Below are 24548 nucleotides of genomic sequence, written 5' to 3'. Positions count from 1 at the left end.
GATAAATCTTATATTATACTCTTAAGACTGGTTACTAATGCACCAAATTTCTTCCTTTTTTTAGAACTTAAAAACCTAATGGTTGATAGAACATGTCAAGTAAAATTCGTTAGAGGTCTATTTGAAAAAAAGCTAATCTTCATCAATTAAAAATTCGGTAACGGATTTTCGATATTTTTCTGGCAAATAACTGTCTAGTTCATCCCGACCCAACCATGCAAAATCTTCAATACACGATCCTTTCTTAAGCGGCGAATCGCTAGTCACATGTGCCTTGAAGAAAAATACCTAAAAAAAGACTTCAATAAAAAATCCGCAAGTATATGTTCGTACAGTTTTTTATACACAATTGGACATAAAGATCCTTCACATTACATACGTAAGACATTGCCTTACGTCTATTGCTAAGGTTCTAGAGCTTCGTGTTACGGTTCTTACATATATCTCCCTTCACACACAAAACGGTTTTCTTCACAACACAACGTTTTCTGTTCTGAAATAGGTTAACAGTAACGTATATAACGCTCACAATCATAACGCGTCAAAATTTTTAAATCTAAATAAATAAATTTCGATTAGGTTTCCACACATTGAAGTATTTTTTCTAGTATTTTTTCTAGTATTTTTTTTTTACCTAGAGGCCATCCCTTTCCCCGAAATCCTAAACGTTCCCGACCTTCTAGGCACTTCTTATTGAAATTATCAATCAATTTTTTTTCAGTTCCTTCTCTATCCACCTCCCAAAAAATTCATGTGAGCCTTAATCTACAATAAAACTTGATTTATTTATTTGTTATAAATATTTTAAAAGGAATTTGAATATATAGAAATGGAATTTGTTATATAGATATTAAGCAATTATTTTGGCAATAAAACATGCTGCCTAAATCTTGAAAGCATATTTGTTTTGGCATGGATATTATTCTTTTACCTTAAGAGGGCACAGTTTCTTGCCCCTCCGATATATGACATCAATGCCGGCTAATTAAGGTTTATGCCCCCTTTGGGATTTTGCTACAAGCCAGCAGCTGTACCTTGCATGGAAGGGACAAGATACTTTTATCATTGAATTCCTTTGTATCAGGCTTGTCTCTTCACTGAACCAGAATCATGATACTACTTATATTGTTTCTGTTTTTTTTTTTTTAGCATTATCAAAGCTTACATATATCTATAAAGAATCTAAAGGGTGTTTAAAAAAATACGGGTATGACCAAATTTCGGCAAATAAAACATTACAACCATACTATGTGGAAAAATAACATTCCACAAACTCGTACAGAGAACCTAAAACTTAGCATTATGCTGAACGTTAGTTGTACTACTAGCCTGCTAGTAGGCTAATTCACTAGCCTACTACGCAATTTAACTATGAAAATTACTTGTCAGTTTTTTTTGAGTAATCAGCCGGTATGATTTTCTTTCTGTTTACCAGTCTGTAAGTGCAAAAGGTTACCTTGAGTAGGCTGTACCTTTTCATCGTGGTTTAGCACAATCCATGAGGCCTGAAAAAACCTACAAGAATAGCGTAAAAATAAAACAATTTCCTAAGATACCCAACAATCCCACATATAAAATGAAAGTATAATATACTCTCAGCTGTAACCGAATTAATACAGTTTTATGTGCACTTTGAGGTCAAAACTCTCAATAGGTAATTTAGCTATTACATTCCCGTGACTCTGGCAATATATTTATATTATTTAGAATTGTAGATAAGCCAATGGCGATTTAAGGTTCGTGAAATCCCCTTGACTAAAATTTGTATAATAATGCCACTGACTTTGGCAAAACTGGTGGGATATTAAGCTTTTCTTGAGACTACAAATAGATATTTTGTCGTGTCAAGCGATTCCAATGGGATTTCAATGAAACAGTAGAATAATACACATTTAAAATTTAGAATGCAAAGCAGGTCAGACAAAATAAAATGAAAAGTAAAAAAGAAAAACAATCTCGGCTCCTATTCCAGCATTGTCAAATCCTTTCTTGAGGTTTTTGGCACCAAATTTCACTAAATGTATATGAATTGGTTTTCATAAGTGTGGTCATAGAGATATAAAATATAATAGAGAGCCAACCATTGAAAACCTTTGCAGCGGGAGAAACCCGTAGCAACTGGCCCTTTAGGAAGGTTCATAAGCGTAGCTTTAGCTTAAGATAGATTCAAAGTGACGACGTTTTTTGTCGTCAAACAAACATACGAACGTAAATGAACTTAGTTAATATACAATGATGAATAGTGTTGATTTGCTTAGTGAAGCAATACACAGGATAGAAAAAATGAACAGGTCCAACCTTTTTCTACGCTACCAAAAACTCCAAAAATATTAGAACTGCAAAAAAATTTCAAAATTATAACTGCAGAATTGTAACTGTGCAAACAAAACGTGAATGAACTTAGTTAATATACAATGATGAATAGTGTTGATTTGCTTAGTGAAGCAATACACAGGATAGAAAAAATGAACAGGACCAACCTTTTCTACTCTACCAAAAACTCCAAAAATATTAGAACTGCAAAAAAATTTCAAAAATTATAACTGCAGAATTGTAACTGTGCAAACAAAACGTGAATGAACTTAGTTAATATACAATGATGAATAGTGTTGATTTGCTTAGTGAAGCAATACACAGGATAGAAAAAATGAGCAGGACCAACCTTTTCTACTCTACTAAAAACTCCAAAAATATTAGAACCGCAAAAAAATATTTTACTTTTGGTAATAAAAATATATATATAAAAATAAGCTATAAAAAATTGCCGGAAAATTATTTTTTAATTTAAAAAAAAAAAACCTCCAAAAAATATTGTAAAAATGCAGAATAGAGATAAAAGATTCAAGCTACTATCAAGCAATAGAAATTTCAAAATTTATCGATTGCTCATTCAGAGATTTTGTTTCTGCAAAATTAACCCACTATTTTATGATTGCAAATGGTAAAGAATGTGATTAAAGGCTCTTTTCCTATTTCAATATATAGTACTTTTCAATCATATAGTATCCATAATCTATTTCATATCTATAGTCTATAATCTATAATCATAGTCTATATAGTCAATATAGTCTATAATCTATTTCATATAATCTATAATCTATTTCAATCATATAGTAGATCAACTACTGTCAATACGCATGTCATAATTTACTGTCATAATTATTAACTACTGTCTTAAATTACTAACTACTACTACTGTCATAAATTATTAACTACTGTCATATAATTTACTGTCATAAATTACTGTCATAATTTTCCAAAACGGATTGATAATTCAGCTAGTATTGAGCCAACGCATTTAGGCGGCTATATCTTTTGCCCCCAAGATATTGAGCAATATATTCCCCCCCTCCCCGAAAAAAAAATTCGTGACCGTCCATTTTCTCGTTTTTCAAGCTTTTTTCAATATCAATTAATTGTCAATAGAAAGGAGCACAATTATTATTTTTTTTTTTTTTTTTGTTGCCTCTGAATTATTTGTCTTTATTATTTTTTCTATTGTTTGGTAAATGACGACTTATACTTATTGACGACATGACTGCCTGTCCATGGATTATTGTTTATGGTTGATTGTGTATGGCTATGCTGTTTGACCTATGTGATTGTATGGATGAGTAGGGTTAAGGCCTCATTCAAGTGCTGGTCTATATTAATCACTAATTTAGGAAAACAGTCTTCCTTTTCTCCTTCTGTCTCTTTTTTTTTTGTGTTTGTGCTGTTGCATTGGTGATTTCTCTTTTCATGATATATATATATAAGACTCATAGGGGAAAAAGAAAGAGACAGAGGGAGCAAACCGATGGTGAGAAACGAGCATCAAAAACTGAGCAAAGGTTTAACTTGATTGATTCGACCATAGACACTTAGATTTTCGTTTATAAAACATGTCACATGAGAGGCAAGGCATTTCATTAGAATTTTTACACCTTAAAATAGAGCCTTATAATAGAACCATTTACTTCGCCATTTTAACATGAGTGAATGCTTCAAACTTTGGCGCGAAACACAAGCTCTTCGTAATGATAAAACCTCCTGACCTTTTGAGAAAAAGTGAATCAGTGCATGAAAAGTTACGTATTTGTCTAATAAAACCTTGATGACTCATTAAGTTATCTCCAGATTGGGCATCTGGATGCTTGACTTTTTTTTTTACATTGTAAGATAGGGCAAATAGACATCTGTACCATATACTTTTTGTCCGTGGGCTACCGGTATGTTACTCATTGAGGATATTAACTTTGGGCCTATTATAATTAGATGGCAGTAGTGTTTATTTAGAAACTAACTTTTATTTAGTTTGCAATGCTTGCACTTTATAATGGTGTATAATCTTGAATGTCACCTGACTGTACGTCAAACCTTCTTTACTTAAAGTCGAAACCATTATTTTTTAGACGCTGTTAACTGAGACATAAGATATATTACCATACCCGAATCAAAGACCATTATCGTAGAGTGTATAAATACGAGGTAGAAAAGTAATGAGGCTGATTTTTTTCAGTTCAAACATCAATATTATCCCCTTCAAAGCAGTTCCCGTATTTGTTTTATTTATAAACTTGTTGGGTTTACTGTTATCATTACACATTTTCCCTGAGTGAAGTCTTCATGACTCATTATGAATGCTTTAAACTGAGGCTCTGAATTGAGTCTTATAAATTAAGATCTTTACCCATAATGGTTTTTTGTAGAATTCACCTTTTCCCGCACATTTTTTTTCAATTTGGAACAAGAACCTGCCTGTTCTTCTCTGTGAATAACTTGGGTTCAGCTAAAACATCGTACCATTTTTTGAGACGTAAATATTTGCGCAGAATTTAACTTAATTTTTTAGTTTTTGTTATTTGACAATGACAAATAATTTATTGCGGAATATCAAAATAAATAATTGCAATATATAAACCTATAAATTAAAATGAGTGGTGAAAAATTGTCGGAATGATTTCCTGTATCGCTGTGTAGCTTAGGGGTTGTATCGCACGACACCCGGTGCCGGGTGTCGTGCTTGTTCTGTGCAATATTCGGTGGTAGGTGGTTATTTGACTCAAATGTTAATTGAATTGACCTAATGTAAAGGAAACAAACGTAGCACATTCGCTCCTACAATTTATAAGGAGCACCTTTCTTCTTTCCTGGCTTACTAGTTTGTCACACTACACGCATGCGTTTACAACACTATACGTATACGATACAATAGGTATATATATAGTATATATATATATATATATATATAGGTATATATATATATATATATATATATATATATATATATATATATATATATATATATATATATATATATATATATACATATACATCCTATACGAGTATTTAGTATATAGTAAGTTATTTTTGATGTTACACTTAAGGCTCATAGCTGATATTTTCGCACTTCTTAGATAATTACCAAATTATAACCAATAATTACCAGATAAATACCAACAATAACCAAATGATAGTTGCCAAAATGTGCTTGCTAAGCTTTTCTCAAAAGTAACGGTCAGCTGGGGAATACATTGCAGGATGGTCAGTGTGATTGAATACATTGCCGTGCGAATCCTCCCCTTGAGACCAGCTTAGCGAACAGTTTTGGCAATTATTTCAGAAGTGTGAATGTCAAACACGATCTTTAGATGTGATAGTGCACTCTACTGCACTTCGAATTTCTTCACAAGGAATTAGATTTTAGGATTGTTGCAATAGCTATAACAGCTATAAGTGTACGTTTTAATGTGTTTTTTTTTTTTGCTGATAAAATTTTCTGGATAAAAAAAAAACCGAAATATCTAGGCTTTTTCAAGGCAAAACAACAAAGACAAAAAAGAAAAAAAAAAAACAACGAAGGTGATTTTCAGTCAATGAATAAAACGAGAAGATAAAGCAGATATTTCAACAAGACCTCCACCAAGCCGTCCTTAGTCCAAAAAAAAGAACTTTGTTGAAAAAAAGAGAAGCTTGTTGAAGAACTATCTGAGCGATAGATCATATGAAATAAAAGGAACGGAGAAAAAGTGGATGTGACCTAAGGAGGTGTGAAGTGGAAGCTACGGATACAATTGCCAAGGATTTGGAAGAAGTAGCTAGATGGAATAATGATAAAACATTGTACTGGCATTTTAATAAATTGAGAGGGAGTAGTCAAAAGGTTATTTTTTTTCTTTTGGAGAGTTCCCTAGGATGCATGGAAAGATCCACATCTCTTGGTCCACATCTTTTGGTATGTCTACAAGCTAATCAAGCAAGTTGTATTCTACCCATCAGGGTAGTACTCTGAGTTACTTATCCCCCTAGTTCGGTTCTTTTGTATTGCGTACAAAATACCTGTTTATCTTTTCGTTTTCACATACCAAAAATCCCTTTGTTTGATTTTCTTTTTTTTATCATTTTTCTTTGTTCTTGGCTGTTTATTGGAACGTTATGTATAGGGAGTGTGGTCTCAGGACGTATCAAAATTTTTGAACTATTACTTGTATACTTCTACACGTTCAAATTATTTACAAACAGGAAGGCAGTTTTGTCAAAGAAATGGATTATGACTTGTCAAGAATTCTTTAATAATATCCGTTTTATCACATATTAAATATCCTAATCCCATTTTTTTTTTAATGACATCATCCAAAAAAATACGATTTGGACCCTTTTGTTTCCGGCACAGAAAATAGTATCTTGATAAATCTATAAACACTACGTGCTGCCTTTCTTCTTACAGGGGCAATAGAATGGTATGTTAACTTTGCTCCTATGCTATTACCGTCCTGCTCTCGGATTTTCGGTACAGAAAATAGTATCTTGATAAATCTACAAAACACACACGTTGCCTATTTTCTTACAGGGGCAATATAATGGTATACTACCTTTGCTCCTATGCTATTACCGTCCTGCTCTCGGATATGTTTTGGATATTTATATTTGTAGAACCCACAAGGTGCATTGCCAAGAAACCTTGATTGTACCTTACCATCAAAACTCTCTGCAAGAACTCTTTCTGCCGCCTGAAAATGGAATATAAATAAATATACATTTTGAAACGAGTAAAAATAAAGTTTATCTGCCCTCGTTCATCAAGAGAAACTTAATAGGTTTCTAAAAATAATTTGGCAGTAGTAAAAAATCAAGATCAATTTTGAGCGGGCAATTTCCCGCGGTAGTTGTAATACAATTTTTAACTTAGAAGGCCAGTCGAAACGCCAATCCACCTTGTCTCTCAGTACCAAAACCTTAATTTACACAAAAATGACCTAATACTTACTAAGAATATCAAATGGCTTTTAAGTCGGTGAGGTAGGTGGCTTCTTTGGAATTTATATTATCGAAATTTCCAAGTTACTTGAAATATGCTTTTTAGGTTTAGGAGCTCAGGGGAGGAACCATACAAGTTTATTTCTCAAGAAAAGAACACAATTTCGTGATATTAACTAACGTACTAAGAAAATTAGATGGTTTAAAGTGGGTGCAGTAGAATGCTTCTCTGAACTGTGCATTCCTAAAATTCTCAATGTTACTTGAAATACGCTTTTTAGGTTCAGGAGCCCAGGGGAGGCACCAAACGATTTTAAGTGGGTGCAGTAGATTGCTTCTCTGAAATGTACATCCTTAAAATTTCAAAGTTACTTGAAATACGCTTTTTAGGTTTAGGAGCCCAGGGGAGGCACCAAACGATTTTAAGTGGGTGCAGTAGATTGCTTCTCTGAAATGTACATCCCTAAAATTTTAAAGTCACTTGAAATACGCTTTTTAGGTTTAGGAGCCCAGGGGAGGCACCAAACGATTTTAAGTGGGTGCAGTAGATTGCTTTTCTGAAATGTACATCCTTAAAATTTCAAAGTTACTTGAAATACGCTTTTTAGGTTTAGGAGCCCAGGGGAGGCACCAAACGATTATAAGTGGGTGCAGTAGATTGCTTCTCTGAAATGTACATCCTTAAAAATTCAAAGTTACTTGAAATACGCTTTTTAGGTTTAGGAGCCCAGGGGAGTCACCAAACGATTTTAAGTGGGTGCAGTAGATTGCTTCTCTGAAATGTACATCCCTAAAATTTCAAAGTTACTTGAAATACGCTTTTTAGGTTTAGGAGCCCAGGGGAGTCACCAAACGATTTTAAGTGGGTGCAGTAGATTGCTTTTCTGAAATGTACATCCCTAAAATTTCAAAGTTACTTGAAATACGCTTTTTAGGTTTAGGAGCCCAGGGGAGGCACCAAAAGATTTTAAGTGGGTGCAGTAGATTGCTTTTCTGAAATGTACATCCTTAAAATTTCAAAGTTACTTGAAATACGCTTTTTAGGTTTAGGAGCCCAGGGGAGGCACCAAACGATTTTAAGTGGCTGCAGTAGATTGCTTCTCTGAAATGTACATCCTTAAAATTCAAAGTTACTTGAAATACGCTTTTTAGGTTTAGGAGCCCAGGGGAGTCACCAAACGATTTTAAGTGGGTGCAGTAGATTGCTTCTCTGAAATGTACATCCCTAAAATTTCAAAGTTACTTGAAATACGCTTTTTGGGTTTAGGAGCCCAGGGGAGGCACCAAACGATTTTAAGTGGGTGCAGTAGATTGCTTTTCTGAAATGTACATCCCTAAAATTTCAAAGTTACTTGAAATACGCTTTTTAGGTTTAGGAGCCCAGGGGAGGCACCAAACGATTTTAAGTGGGTGCAGTAGATTGCTTTTCTGAAATGTACATCCTTAAAATTTCAAAGTTACTTGAAATACGCTTTTTAGGTTTAGGAGCCCAGGGGAGGCACCAAACGATTTTAAGTGGGTGCAGTAGATTGCTTCTCTGAAATGTACATCCTTAAAAATTCAAAGTTACTTGAAATACGCTTTTTAGGTTTAGGAGCCCAGGGGAGTCACCAAACGATTTTAAGTGGGTGCAGTAGATTGCTTCTCTGAAATGTACATCCCTAAAATTTCAAAGTTACTTGAAATACGCTTTTTGGGTTTAGGAGCCCAGGGGAGGCACCAAACGATTTTAAGTGGGTGCAGTAGATTGCTTCTCTGAAATTTGTTTAGTAGCCCAGGGCACCAAACAAGTTTACTTCTCAGGAAAAAAACATTACCTAACGTACAAAGAAAATCAGACGGATTTTAAGTGGGTTCAATAGATTGCTTCTCTGAAATCTGCATTCCTAAGATTCCCAAGGTAATTGAAATACACTTAAGGTTTAGGAGCCAACATAAGACTCAAAGCCACTTTATTTCTCAAGGCAGAAAGATAACTCCTTTAAAATTATCAAATGTTGTTAATAAAATCAGACACGCTAATTTGAAATAAACTTATTCAATATCATTGCTTGAAATACGCTTAGGTTTAGGAGTCACGTCGAGGCACCAAGCTAACTTATTTATAAAGACAAAATTATGACTTCCTTAAAAAAATCAAACATTGCTAGCACAATCAGGTGGATTTTAAGTGGGTGCAGTAGATGGAGTCTCTGAAATGCACACCACCCAAATTCTCAGGTTGTTTGAAATACGCTTCTTAAGTTGAGAAACCCAGTCGAGGCACCAAGCCAGCTTAATTCTGAAGACAAAAGTCTAACTTTTTCCAAATGACCTAATTTTACTAAAAAAAAATCAGATGGGCTTAAAGTATGTGCAGTGGATTATTTCCAAACCAGCTTATTTCTCAAGACAAAAACACAATTTTTTGAAATGACCTAATGTTACTAATAAAATCAAATGGATTTTAAATGGGTGAATTTATGGCTTCTCTGAACTAGGCATTACCGAAATTCGGAGATTACTTGTTCCTGAAATAATTAGGTGCCCTCTTTTTAACTGATCTTCATCCTAAAGGAAATATTGACATGCAGTTTTCTTTCTACCATTAAAAAAAAGAAAAACTAACATGAAATAGTTAGTATATTCATCTTTTTTTTCCTGGGATAGCTCATTTCACTCAGACACTAGCTACTCTTACAGAAAGAATAAAGCGATCAAAATAAGCTTAACATATTTTTTGCCAACTAATGTAATGAGCTGTAAGTTCTTTGTCCCATATCATAGTCCTCTCAATTCACAGTGCAGTCCCTCCATTTTCTACGGTTTCATAACATACTTTATTCATTCATTTATTGAACTACTTGAAAACCCGACGACCACCCTCCCCCCCGTACTTGCATATCCTACACAGTTGGTTTAATTTGAGTATACCGATGTATCCGTAACAGTGACAAAATTATTATAATAGGACAATTTGTAAAAGTAGAGGCCGCTTTAGGCTAAGGAAAAGATATTGCAGCAAACCTGTCTCATTGTTTCTCCTTCTTGTCTTTGTCCTTGAGGGAGAATCCACACGGAAGAGGTGCCCAGTTTCTGCCGGACCACCAGCAATAGATGTCTATCCAGCATACGATCTAAAGACTTTTGGTCTTTCTCTTTGTCTGCTTCTGTAAATTGAAAATATAATGAGTTATTATGCATATGGCTGTATCCCGAAATTTTGTTCTGGGGAGGGAGGGGTATCTTTGTACAAGGGGGGATACAAAAAATTTTACAAAACGCAACAAAAATTTGTTTATATGCAATGTTTTTAATTTTTTACGAGTTGGACAAAAATATAGGGGGGGGAGGGAGGGGGCAAAACACTTAACCCACCCCCGGAAACAGCCTTGATTACACATAACTAAAAAAAACTGTAAAAAGAAATTCGGGATTGTTTCACTTTAAGATTTTTTTTATATCTAGTGTAACATGTCTTCCTCTTTTAGTGTTAATTTGTTTCTTAATATTTTGTCAAATTTTTATAATGGTTTTTAGAGTATTAAAACAATTTGGCCTTTGACTACTTCATTGTTAGGTTTTTCCTTATTTTTGAATTTAATCTTATTTTGCTTTTCTACTAGTATTTTTTGGAGGGGGGATTTGAAAACTATTGTCTAATAGGATTGCTTACTTTGTTTTCCTTCTTCCCCTATGAAGTCATGGTTCTTTAAATTCAATTCTTGAACATTTTAAAGGTCATGCATGAATCATTAAAGGTCAATACACAAAAGCTCAAAAATCCAAGTTTTTGAGCTAGTTACTAGATAAATGCGAAAGCCTTTTGCTATTTTCCTCTTTACATTCACTTTACTTCCTTTTATAGTTTTGTCCAGAACTTAATTTGCACATTAGACCAGAACTTAAATTGCACTTTACAAAAAAAAAAAAAATAAACAAATAACTGTGGAATGTCAGTTTAATAACATACATATACTGATATCTATTTCCTAAAATTTTTGGTAATTTTTTATCTATTAAAGTAAAAAAAAGCGAAAACATTTAAAATATGTTTTGTTTTCAGTAAAGTGCAAATTATGTTCTGGTCTTGAGAAGGCACGGGGAGTTGTCAGCCCTCCTCATGTTAATTTTTGCTCAATTTGAGTTTGACTTGGCTATTTATTGTAATTTCTGCTCGTTCTGGATTTCATTTATTTATTGCTGGTGATTTGTGGTAGTTTTTCACTAGGAAGATTATCTGACTTAATTTCTGTTCATTTTTTGTTTAATGGAGCTCTTTCCTTTTCTTTGAAGAACTGGTTTTGCGGAAACGGTTTTTTTAAATTAATGGCAAGAAAACGTCAATGAACTGCTAAGCACCAGGCACAGCTGATGGAACCTGTGTCTGCCCTCTTACATGAACAAGTGCCTATAGGGGAAAAGTTTAAGGCTGAGCATTCCAAAACAGGTCTATCTAGCACTACCAATCTATTTTAAAACGTTGTTTAGGAGAGATTATTGCCTCAAAACGACCCATTAATTTCCTCGAGCAAAGATTGAATATTCTAAAAATATACCAATGAAACAGGGTTAGAGACTAGTGACATTTTGCGCATCTTGATTCCTGGTTCTGCAAATTATTTTATCATTGCAGTAATGAGTCTGCAATAATGTAGTAATTTTATCACTGCATGGCAGTAATGAGTCTATCAGAAAAATGTCATCGACAAGTATATTGACACAATGTCATGAAAAATGTCATTTGATATTGACAAGTTTACACCAAAATGCCTCTGGAGTCGTGCAGGTTGTACGTTTTCTACATAGGTACCCATTATAATTATTTGACTAATAAATCCTGTTTCATAAACCTGTAATTCGATCAGCAAAGGGAAATTTTGACAGTTCTTCAACTGAGGCGTCTTCAAAGTCCTGTGCGCTGTTCAATGAAGCCTGGTCCATGTCTGAATCATCAGCATCTCCTTGTTTTATTCTTTCCTGCCTCTCCCTGAAACATACATTTTTTGTAGCAAACAATAAGTTTTAAGGGTACAAAAAATTTTAAGGGTACAAAGTTTTAAGGGCAAGGGAAAAAAGAAGCGATTAACATTAATATTTTGCATTAATAATATGTTTGCATAAAATTATCTTAATTTTGCATGCGTAATATTAATAATATTCATTGCATTGATACTGTATTTTCGCATTATTTTGCATTCACATGTAACATTAGTATCAAACAGGACAAGCTTGGTGAGGATAAGAACTAAGAAACAGAAAGTAACCAAAAAGGGGAACAAAAAACTAGAAGAGCAGCTAAAACTAGATAAAAAAAATTCAAGATAGATCAAATCAAACATCCAATAGTTAGGCTACTCCCAAAGGTAGTAACAAAAATGCAAGTTAAATTATCTATATTGCATCCAGAAAATAACTAAAGCTAAAATGACACCCAATGTAGCTTTTTGGGGTATTGAATTGATTACCTGAATAACTAATTGACTGATTAATTTAATTGATCATGCATGACCGATCTACAGGTATAAACAATACTTTAACTTTTTTTAAATGTCATGACAAACGGAACTTACAAACATCATAATTATCATCAGGAGGGTTGGAAGATTATTATTCCCTGAGGATTCTTTGTTCGAAAGTCAGGCGAAAGACATCATGAGACAAGCAAAATCTGATAATGGAGTTCAAAAACAATCTATTTTAGAGCATCACAATCTTTCTGTAGCCCCCCCTCAAAATCCCTGAAGTTTTTCAGCAGCATATACTTAAACAATAAAATATTCTCAATATCTTAGAAGAAACTATACAAAAACCCAAAAGAAGTTTTTGAGAAAACGCACAAGAAATTTTGAAATTGGGTCTCGAGAGACCACCTTCTGAACAATCAAGTTTTACAGTCTCTCCAAAAAGGATTCTATGAACTCCTTAAGGGTTGGATCCTTTCCAATATGGGTTCTTGACTTCGTCTATAATGGAAGCTGTAAGTTTTATTTATATTTCTAAAAGTTTAGAAAAAAATAAAACAATTTGCACCCTATAGACCAGAAAAAAGAACAGGCCAATTTATCGGCCTCGGATGGCTTAATACCATGAAAATATGCAAAAGTTGTAGAGGAGTTGATGGATTATTGTTTGCCATAAGCTGGAGAGCCTTGTTTATCATCAGAATGCAATATTATTCACAAAAGACTAGTGGTTCTTTGAATGTATTAAATAAAAAAAAAAACAAGTTTTTTTTTAACGGAAAGTAAGGAGCGACATTAAAACTTAAAACGAACAGAAATTACTTCGTATATGAAAGGAGATGCTTCCTCATCAACGCCCCGCTCTTTGCGCTAAAGTTTGACTCTTTCTCTTAACTCTACTTTTTAAAACAGTAAAAACTTTAGCGTAAAGAGCAGGGCGTTGATGAGGAAGCATCTCCTTTCATATACGAAGTAATTTCTGTTCGTTTTAAGTTTTAATGTCGCTCCTTACTTTCCGTTAAAAAAAACTTGTTTTTTTTTATTTAATTTCTGAACTTTTTTGAATCAATGCATGTTTTGATTTTGGCTCTATGCAGATGAATAATTACAACGAAATTTGCATATTTTTTTTTTTTTTTTTTGCTAAATGGCTTTCTTATAGTTTTGATCAAATGATTTTGAGAAAGAAAGGAGCGGGGAAGGAGGCCTAGTTGCCCTCCGATTTTGGTTACTTAAAAAGGCAACTAGAACTTTTAATTTTTTTACGAATGTTTTTATTAGTAAAAGATATACGTAACTTACAAATTAGCTTACGTAGCGAAGTTCTGTATTCTCATGTTTTTGTTACATATACACAGGGGTTCACCCCCTCGCCAGAACCTTGCTTTTTACACTAAAACTTAAATTTTATGCCAATTTCTTAAAAATGACCCCTGAATCACAAAAGCCGTAGAATAAATAGTTGAAATTACTAAAAATACTTTAGCTTTAAAAAGAGCAAGGTATTAGGAGGATGTGAGCCCATCATATGCGTAATAATTTCTGTTCTTTTTAAATTTTAATGCTTCTCCTTACTTTCAGTTGAAAAAACTTTTTCATATTTATTTTTTCATTGTATTTTTTTAAATAATGCTAGATAATCCTGCGCTCCCTTCATGAAAATTTTCTCCCCCATGACAAATTCCTCCAAGGAAAGTTCCCCCAACATATCCCCCTCCTGTCAACTCCTCCCCCCAACCTAAAATCCCCCTGAAAACGTTTGTACACTTCCAAATAACCATTACTATATGTAAGCACAGGTCAAAGTTTGTAGCTTGTGGCACTCCCACGGGGACTGTGGGGGAGTAAGTCGTCCCCAAAGACAAAGTTATAAGGTTTTTTAACTACGCTGAACAAAATGGCTATCTCAGAATTTTGATCTGGTGACTTTGATAAAATAATTAGCGTTAGAGGGGGCCTAGGTGCCCTCCAATTTTTTTGGTCACTTAAAAAAGGCACTAGAACTTTTCATTTCCGTTAGAATGAGCCCTCTCGCAAGATTCTAGGACCACTGGGTCGATACGATCACCCCTGGAAAAAAAAAACAAATAAACACGCATCCGTGATCTGCCTTCTGGCAAAAAATACAAAATTCCACATTTTTGTAGATAGGAGCTTGAAACTTCTACAATAGGGTTTTGCGATACGCTGAATCTGATAGTGTGATTTTCGTTCAGATTCTATGACTTTTAGAGGGTGTTTCCCCCTATTTTCTAAAATAAGGCAAATTTTCTCAGGCTCGTAACTTATGATGGGTAAGACTAAACTTAATTAAAATTATATATTTAAAATCAGCATTAAAATGCAATTCTTTTGATGTAGCTATTGACATCAAAATTCCATTTTTTAGAGTTTTGGTTACTATTGAGCCGGGTCGTTCCTTACTACAGTTCGTTACCACGAACTGTTTGATGATTTATTCCTGGAGTACACATCCATGTTTTCTAATCTTACTTCAGACACAATAAAATTTATTTTTAAGAGTAAAGAATCTGTGCTCAATAGTTGATAAAGAAAAAAAAAACATTGTAAAAACTCAACTAGATGTACTATATATGTACTATATATAAGTGTGCATGAATTTTTACTATTTTTTTATGTTGAATGGTTTCTCTTTCTAGAATAAATAAATAAATAGTACTACTAGGGGCATACTTTTGACCTATATAGTGTAAGACAGACTCCCTAGACTAGCACTGGAGAGACAGCCAGTGAGCCGCCAAAGAAGAAGACAGGAAATACGCTTCATCAACAGTCTGACCCTGTGGGAAGGAGTCCTTGCAGCCAAACATACGGTGATGGCTCTTAGTGGATATCCTGGGAGCCTCTGGCTGCACAGAAGGAAGTAGGGTAATTATGGGTAATATAGCAAGTAGGGTAAAAAGTAAGGGGTAATATATATATAAAAAATGCTGACGAAGTTTGACCTATAACAACTGGGCGTTTTAAAATTATGACATTAATTATATCATAGCAATGAATTCTTGCACCTTCAAGGCCTGGCCAAAATGTACTAAAAAAGCTTCATGCCCAAAGAAAAAAATAAATTGTTGCTTTCTTTCCTATGCAGTAAGAAAGTTAGATCTAACCACTAGTTATCCTGTACCATTACAGCTTGCCAAAAAGTTATGATATCAAAGAAGGGCGAGTGTTAATAAAGGAGTCCATTGAAGGAATTTTTATCAAGTATGTTCACTCTAAGGATATTCATAATTTGTTTTATTCTCTTTTCCTATCATGGGACAACTTAAATGAGGAAAAGTTCAGAATTTTAATGAAGAAAACTAAAAGTATGAAATAGTAAAAAAAAGGTAAGAAATGGTAAGTATGTAAATAAGTAAGATGGCATTAGACTCTCAAGGTACAAACCGGCGGTACTGATCGTTCCATGGCCCTTCAGCCAAAAAGTGCAACGGGGGGGGGGGCCAGTCATCCTGTACTTTCGCAAACCCTTCCAGCTTACCTTTCCCAGATTTCTCCAGGTACCCATTTAGAGCTGGGTCGACTCTGGCTGAGCTTAAAAAGTCACGCCACTTGCCCCTTTCCCAAACCAAATAACTGGCCGTGCCCGGAATTGGACCCGTGCCCCTCAGTCAAAATATTCTCAACCCAGAACGCCAACCACTTAGCTAGGACAGGATCAACATAGAGTTGCTATTGAAATAATTTTCAGCAAAAAGAAATTCTGGCCAACCTTGTTCTGTCCTGTGGTTACATTCATGTTAACCATTATTCCCCCAGTTATAGTTACAATAGATTATAAACTAGTTTAGAGAACAGCATTTACTATCTTGGCAGCCAACAAAATTGAACAGAAGTAAATAAAACTTCACCCAAGCTGTGGACACATCAATCGAATGAGACATTCTGAAAATACTCTTTTTTAAGTATTTTTGCTGAAAAGTAAAAACCAAGAATTACCCCCTCTAGATTTTGGGAAATGAATGTTACCTTCCTATTTCAACATTTTCATAAACTAATGACCCTTCTAAACTTGGGGGGGATGGAATCTCAGAATGTATGCTTACCATGGCTCACTTGATACCACAAAAGATATATGGCTTCAATTTCCAAAGATTTTTTTTTTTTTGACTACATCAACAAAAAATGCACAAGTTCATATGTTTTCAAATACACATACCAGATTGGTCAAAAATACAATTGCATAATGCATATCATTTCAGCAGGCATGCAGCTCTTTCCCTACCTCTTAAAGAAAACTTAAATTGTCTTTATGTTTTTTTTTTTACATTGCCCACATAATTCACCTTTGCTTTGTGTTTGCTTCTAAGTTATATGCCCTGGCCCTAAAATTAATTCCTGAGCAAATGCCTATAGCTGGTCATTAGAGTAACAGCATAAAGGGGTGACAGGAATACACCTTTCTAAAAAAAAAAACAGGTTAGAAAAGAAACTGTAAATGCCTATGGCTTTTCCAGCCCAAAATGCATCTAAACTAGTAGAAGACATGGCAAACAAAAAAATAAATCAGAAAATATTTTAAAAAGAAAAGTTGAAGTGTGCCCTTTAACAGAAAAAATTCGATCACATATGTTTGTAAAAATAGCTATCAAGAAAGTTCCAGCCCAAAATGCATCTAAACTAGTAGAAGACATTAAAAAAAAAAAAAAAAAAAAAAAAAAAAAAAAAAAAAAAAAAAATTAAAAAGAAAAGTTGAAGTGTGCCCTTTAATAAAAAAAAATTTGGATCAGATATGTTTGTACAAATAGCTATCAAGAAAGTTGGTAAATTAGAATACTTTTAACATGATTAAAAAAAAACATTCTCCAAGCTTGATAGAAAAGAAAGAGAAAAACAATTAAAAATAAGAGAAAGACAGACTTGCCTATCTTTTTCTAATTGTATTTCATGATCTGACTTTAGACTTAATCTGTATTCCATTTTTTGAGCCATTGACAGAACCTCCTTTTCAATGGGTAAAAGGTTCCTTGCGATAACTGGCTTCCTTTCTAAACAGACAGCACTCAGAAGATCCCATTTTTCCTTGGCTGTTTGAGTAGATGCAAAAGAAGAAAGCCTCATACCTAAAAACACACTAGCTACGTCAATTCACTTAATATTCAAACCAGAAACCTAATTTGAAAAAAAGAAAAAACAAGAGCTAAGAGCTCATATGGCACTTGTGACGAGGTCGGAAGAGCCAAGAGCTCATTTGGTATGAGCTCTGGCAAAATTCTAAGAATCAATAGATTGCTTTAAAAGGAAAATTAGAGGCTTAATGCCGGTTGGGATTTAAAATAAGAGCTCTGAGTCATGAGGTTCTTCTAAATATTAAAATTCATCAAGATCCAATCACCCACTCGTAAGTTAAAAATACCTCGATTTTTCTAATTTTTCCTCTCCCTTCAGCCCCCCCCCCAGATGGTCGCCTACCAGTTTTCATCGTCCTAGCACGTCCAGAAGCACCAAACTCGCCAAAGCACTGAACCCCACCCCCCAACTCCCCCAAAGAGAGCGGATCTAGTCCAGTTACATCAATCACGTATCTACGACATTTATAAGTGTTTTCCAAGATTTCCGGTTTCCCCCTCCAGCTCCCTCCATTGTCAACAAATCTGGTTGGGATTTGAAATAAGAGCTTTGAGACATGAGTTCCTTCTAAATATCAAATTTCATTAAGATCTGGTCACCCGTTCTTAAGTTAAAATACCTCAATTTTTCTAATTTTTCTAAATTGGCAATCCTCAGCTCCCCTATAGAGAACGGATCCGTTCCAATTATGTCAATCACGTATCTATAACTTGTGCTTATTCTTCCCATCAAGTTTCATCTTGATCTCTCCACTCTATGCGTTTTCCAAGATTTCCCGTTTCCCTCTCCAGCTCCCGCCAATGTCACCAGTTCTGGTCGGGATTTAAAAGGAGAGTTCTAAGGCACAGATCCTTCTAAAGATCAAATTTCATTAAAATCTGATCACTCCTTCATAAGTTAAAAATACCTCATTTTTTCTATTTTTTAGAATTAACCCTTCCCCCCGACTCCCCCAAAAAGAGCGGATCCGTTCCGGTTATATCAATCACGTATCTAGGACTTGTGCTTATTTCCCACCAAGTCTCATCCCAATCCCTCAATCTAAGCGTTTTCCAAGATTTTAGGTCCTCACCCCAATGTCACCAGATCTGGTCGAGATTTAAAAAAAGAGCTCCGAGACACGATATCCTTCCAAATACCAAATTTCATTAAGATCCGATCACTCCTTTGTAAGTTAAAAATATCTCCTTTTTTCTAATTTTTCAGAATTGACCCCCCCCCCCACACCTCCAACTCCCCCAAAGAGAGCGGATCCATTCCGGTTATGTCAATCTTGTATCTAGAACCTGTGATTATTTTTCCCACCAAGTTTCATCCTGATCCCTCCACTCTAAGCGTTTTCCAGGATTTTAGGTCCCCCCCCAGCTCCCCGCAATGTCACCGGATCCGGTCAGAATTTAAAATAAGAGCGCTGAGACACGATATTCTTCCAAACATCAAATTTCATTAAGATCTGATCACCTGTTTGTAAGTTAAAAATACCTCATTTTTTCTATTTTTTCAATTCAACTCTCCCCCACTCCCCCCTGGATGGTCATATCAGGGAAACAACAATTTCTAATTTAATCTGGTCTGGTTCCTGATACGCCTGCCAAATTTCACCGTCCTAGCTTATCTGGAAGTCCCTAAAGTAGCAGAATCAGTAGACAGACAGACCAATAGAATTTGCAATTGCTATATTGCACTTGGTAGGTACCAAGTGCCATAAAAACACCTTAAAAATACGTAGGGTGAGAGTAGTGCTCGTCTTTTTGTTAGGCTTCATGAAGCTTGAATTTTATTAGCCAGATTCCCTCATCTGGTTTTAGCCCCCTCTCCCCTGAAATGTTTGTCTGACTTGTAAAAATATAACAAAAATGAATATAAACAAATTTCTTATATTTTTTTTTACAGTTACAAAAACGATAGGATTATTTACCCTCACTACAATTTCTAAGAAACTATTCAATAAAAGATAGAATGTTATTTGCTCCTTTTAACTGAAAACTTATTTAATCACTTTTCTTTTTTATAAATTTATTGAGATATTAAATATTTAGCTCCTTTACTTGCCAGTGTTTTTCAGGTAGATTATCTGAATTTTTTTTGCTCCTTTTCATGCTAAATTATGATAAAGTTTGCCATAAATAAGTCCAAGATCGTTCACAGTGTGTCACACTGAACTTCATTTTTAGTTTCAGTGTTTGTTTGTTTTATATAAAAAATTATATAAAACATCTTTAGTTTCAGTGTTTGTTATCAAAATTGTTTGTTTTATATAAAAAATTGTTTTTTTATTTTGATATCTTTGGTATATTTACAGCCTAAGCAATAACCAGGGAAGTTTCTTGAACATCTATTTCTTTGTCTACCCTCTTTAAAAGGCACTGACCATTGGTGAACTTGGGGAAAACTTTGTTTACAAAACCAAAACTTTCAAAAATAGATCTACAATACATAAATGGCAAAGGAGGCAGTTTGAGCCTCATAATTTTAATAAAATCTGAATTATAAGGTTTTAAAGAATTTTAAAAAATACATCTTAAATTTGAAAAAAAAATCATACAGCTTAAAATTTTAATCAAGTCATTAGAATTATATTTTCAAAACTTAGTCAAAGAAAAGCAGACTCAAAACAAAATCATAGAAAAAAACACATGGTTTTCTAATGACAGGTATAGACCTGTCTTTATGCAATATTTTAATCCATAGAAATAGAGAGGGGGTAAAGATAGGACCTTGAAAACACATTCCCATGGCAGAATAGCCTATATGATCTCAATTCATTTCTAAAAGTTGTGTTCTCCAAGATAGCAAAACCATCTCATCTAGAGTATTACTGTTAAATTCTTTTCTTAGGCTTGTTAATATTGTTCTTCTGTATGAACAATTCTAAAGATAACACTATACAAATCTGGAAAACCACTGTATAATCTCTAAAATGCCTACATATATCTTTCCCAAAAGCCACTTTGCTCACTTTACCCCCAGTCCATCCCCTAATGGACAAAAAGCCCAAAAATTTTTAATCCTTTCCAACAATTCAACTCATTTCTTCTTATTAATTTAACAGCAAATGCTAATCAAGTGGGAGGAAGAAGTGTTGTAGTATTGAAAATACTGAAATGGAGTAGTTGGGAAACAGACTATATTTGTCAAGTAGGGGGTTGGGTAGGATAAAGAAATCTTTAGGAACAATGATTGATATGCACTTTATTCCATTAGGCTACTGGCCCAGGAAAAAACAGTAAAAATACTGTATAACAGTAAAAAACTATTGCAACCTATGGTAAGTAAACTATAGTAAATAAAACAACTAAGTAAAACAACTTCAAAAGAGTAAAATCTGTAAGAATATAAAAGCTCTTTTATCAAACCAGTCTATATTTGTCAAGTAGGGGGTTGGGTAGGATAAAGAAATCTTTAGGAACAATGATTGATATGCACTTTATTCCATTACTGGCCCAGGAAAAAACAGTAAAAATACTGTATAACAGTAAAAAACTATTGCAACCTATGGTAAGTAAACTATAGTAAATAAAACAACTAAGTAAAACAACTTCAAAAGAGTAAAATCTGTAAGAATATAAAAGCTCTTTTATCAAACTAGTCATCTTCCCAGTCTTCAATTTGTCTCTGTGTGATTGAGTGTATAATTTACCAAAATGTTAATTAAAATGATTTTGAAAAAAGCACAATAATGGAAGGAAATATGATAATCTGATGGTAAATATTTGTATAATCACATAGTTTGTCTAATAAGAAAATCAATACATCATTTGATATCTTTTTTATCTCTTTCCAAATTCAAACAGTTGCTTCTGTGACAAATTCTACTTTGAGTCCCTAATAGGGCTCCAAATGGTAACTTATTACATAGTCTATAGTTATTTTACCAGGCTATACAGTAAAATTTAAAAATAGTTCAAAACTAATGACATATAAAAATTAAGTTTTAAAAACATGGCCTTAAACAACTCTCTATGATATTTGAGTGATTTGCTAGCAACAATGAAAAAAAGAAAAAGAGGATGCATCAGTACCACCCATGCAAAACAAGAGCCAAGAGCTCATATGCCACTTGTGACAAGGTTGGAACCCAAAATTATACTTAGTACTACAGTTATTGATTTTATCATCCTAACATGTCAAGAAGCACCAAACTCACCAAAGCACTAGAAATCTCTCCAACTCCTCAGAGACATTGCATTTGGTCTGCTTATGTCAACCATGTATCTATAATTTGTGCTTATACTCAAACTTGACAAAGGACTAGAAATCCACTAACTCCCCAAAGAGAGCAGATCTGGTCCAATTATGTCAATCATATATCTAGAACTTGTGCTTATTCTTAACAACTTTTATCAAGTCAATTCGTTGCAGGTCCCTGACATACCTACCAATTTTCATTGTCCTAGCATGTCCAGAAGCACTGGAAATCTCCCCTCCCCTCAACTCTCCCAGTGTCACCAGACCTGGTAGGGATTTAAAATAAGAGCTCTGACACACAAGGTCCTTCTAAATATCAAATTTCACTAAGATCCAATCACCCATTCATAAGTTAAAAATATCTCATTTTTCTAAATTAACCATCCCTCCATCCCCCCAAATGGTCAAATTGGGGAAGCAACTATTTCTAATCTGGTCTGGTCCCTGATATGCTTGCCAACTTTCATTGTCCTAGTTTATTTGGAAGTGCTTGAACTAGCAAAACCAGGACAGACACACCAATAGACAGAAATTGTGATCACTAAATGGCACTTGGTAAAATACCAAGTACCATAAAAATGAGTTTTGTTATTGTTCAAGGTGGCAGCTGTAATTTTCCTATTGAGAATTTTCAATGGTTATTCTAATGTTATTTGTTATTCTAATAGTTCAATGGTTATTCTAATGTTATTTGTTAATAGTTATTCTGTTTTAACAAGTTTGGGGTTATTCCTTGAGGCATTTACAAGTTTAACTTTGCTGTGCATGAATGTAATGAAGACATTTTTACTGACATTCTGTAGAGTGGGTGATTCTTCAAATGTAAGTGGTAAAGTCAAATGTAAGTGTAAGTGGTAAGTGGTAAAGTGGTAAAGTGGTAAATGTAAGTGGTAAAGTGGTAAAAAGCCTGTTGTACAAGTTAAGTCACTATGGTACCTTGGCTTCTATATTGACTCTAACCTTTGGTGGATTCATCATAGTGACATCATTTCTGCCAAAATTGCACAAGGAGTTGGCATTCTGAGAAGACTCAGAACATATGCATGCCAGAACATACTCTTTGGACAATATATTTTGCAATAGTATACCTATATATATATATCATATGGAAAAGTAGTTTAGAGCACCAATTTTTATGCTAATTATAAGCATGTGTAAATTGTGCAAAATAAACCAGCAAGAACAATTGGAAAGTACATAGAAAGTTTAAAAAAGGAAAATTTAAAAAAAAGGAATCAGTGCTATTGTTGTTCAAGATGGGAGCTGTAAGGTTGCTATTGAGCATTTTCAATGGTAATTCTAATGGTGTAGGGTAAGACAACCAGTACTGGGACACTTTGATCACTCTGCCTATTCTGGGACAGAATTTTTGATTGGATTACAACATGTCCAATAGTGGGACAAAAGACTTTAATCTTGGACACCCAATCTACACATTTTTCTGGGTTGCTTCCAGAAAACCTGTTGTCTTTTGTCCCAGTATTGGACATGTTGCAATCCAACCAAATATTCTGTCCAAGAACAGGCAAAGTGATTGAAGTGTCCCAGTACTGGTCATCTTACCCTACTTTTTGTTTTGCTGTGATGCCCTTTTTGAGAGGTTTTAGGATCTTTGCAGAAATTCCTGCCTATTTATTTTCAAGAAAACATTGTACAATTATGAAAAATAAAAATAACAAATACTATTCCTGAATCCATTACAAATGGAAATATTTTCTCCCTAGATAGTTATTTTAGAAACATAGCCTATTTAAAAATTTTCAGTTAGCCTACTAGGCTATGGTTTGTTTTGAGCCCCTGTAAGAACTCAAAATGGAATTTACACAAGAAACAAATATTAAATTAGGAAAGAGCATTAAAAAAAGGCATCAAATGATGAATTCACTTTCTTCCTGGCTAAATTAGGCTATGCAAATAAGTAAATATTTTCCTCAGTTTTTGATTAGTTTTCTTGTATTGCCTGGGGTGGTTTTCAGACTATTAGAGGTGTCAGGGGATGAATTGTCAAAAAATTAACAAACCATAATAAATGAGCATAAAACTTGTAGGCCTACTCTAAAAATGTTTCTCTTTTTGTTCTAGGGTGTCTCCTTCTGAAGAGTTTTTATTCTAAGACCTTAACCAAAAGGAATTGCATAATATCTTCACCTTTAACCTATATTAGTAAAGGAATCTTGTAGGCTATATAATGCCTGGAGTGTAGGCCTATAAGCTAAGTAAGTATTTTAGAAGTATTTAAAGAACTTTTCTGAAGTTTAATGTTTCCTTTATAAATGACCATCTGAACAATGTTAGGTTTTCGTATAAATCGTGTACTACAGAAACTGATGCAAAAACTTAACAATTTAGCCAAGTATATGGTGAACAAACCACTAGCCTAGAATAAATTCCAGCTAAGCAAAGAGCTGTATTTAGCAAGAGATACTGCCATTTAATCTTTCATCTGCTTGAGCACTTGAAGAATATTTTTCTTACATATTTTGTCACTGGTGGATGTTAGTCTTGAGAGATTGATACAAGTTCTTGGCAATGCCATTCCACGGATTTTTTTATTTGTATTATTTGCTAATTTTATTTCAGTTTCTT

The 24548-nt window shown here is 34.0% G+C and overlaps 1 protein-coding gene across 2 annotated transcripts; it reads right to left on the bottom strand.

Annotated features, from left to right (window-relative positions):
* Positions 1-100: 100 nt before the first annotated feature.
* Positions 101-24548, bottom strand: LOC136038249 (large ribosomal subunit protein mL46-like). 2 transcript variants are annotated; one of them, XM_065721361.1, is made up of 6 exons: positions 24438-24548; positions 17565-17767; positions 12072-12204; positions 10246-10388; positions 6855-6992; positions 101-288 (listed from the first exon to the last, which is right to left on the bottom strand). In XM_065721361.1, exons 1-6 carry the CDS (start codon positions 24496-24498, stop codon positions 133-135), a joined length of 834 nt encoding a protein of 277 aa, XP_065577433.1. In that variant the 5' UTR covers positions 24499-24548; the 3' UTR covers positions 101-132. The 2 variants fall into 2 exon arrangements, with proteins under 2 accessions (XP_065577433.1, XP_065577434.1); XM_065721362.1 differs by having other exon boundaries at positions 17565-17778; positions 24438-24517.

Source organism: Artemia franciscana, chromosome 17 (genome assembly GCF_032884065.1).
Source record: "Artemia franciscana chromosome 17, ASM3288406v1, whole genome shotgun sequence".
Lineage (NCBI taxonomy): Eukaryota > Metazoa > Arthropoda > Branchiopoda > Anostraca > Artemiidae > Artemia > Artemia franciscana.
The sequence above is the reverse complement of the archived record's forward strand: the minus strand, read 5'-3'. Positions and strand labels throughout refer to the sequence as shown.

What these genes read in the sequence shown, in the direction of transcription:
- LOC136038249 (XM_065721361.1), bottom strand. Translation starts at nt 24,498, where the DNA reads ATGGCATTGCCAAGAACTTGTATCAATCTCTCAAGACTAACATCCACC. An exon ending in AATTAGAAAAAGATAGGCAA is followed by an intron (nt 12,205 to 17,564) that starts GTCTGTCTTTCT and finishes TGTTTCAGGGAG; the next exon opens with AGGCAGGAAAGAATAAAACA. An exon ending in AAGGAGAAACAATGAGACAG is followed by an intron (nt 6,993 to 10,245) that starts GTTTGCTGCAAT and finishes TTCCATTTTCAG; the next exon opens with GCGGCAGAAAGAGTTCTTGC.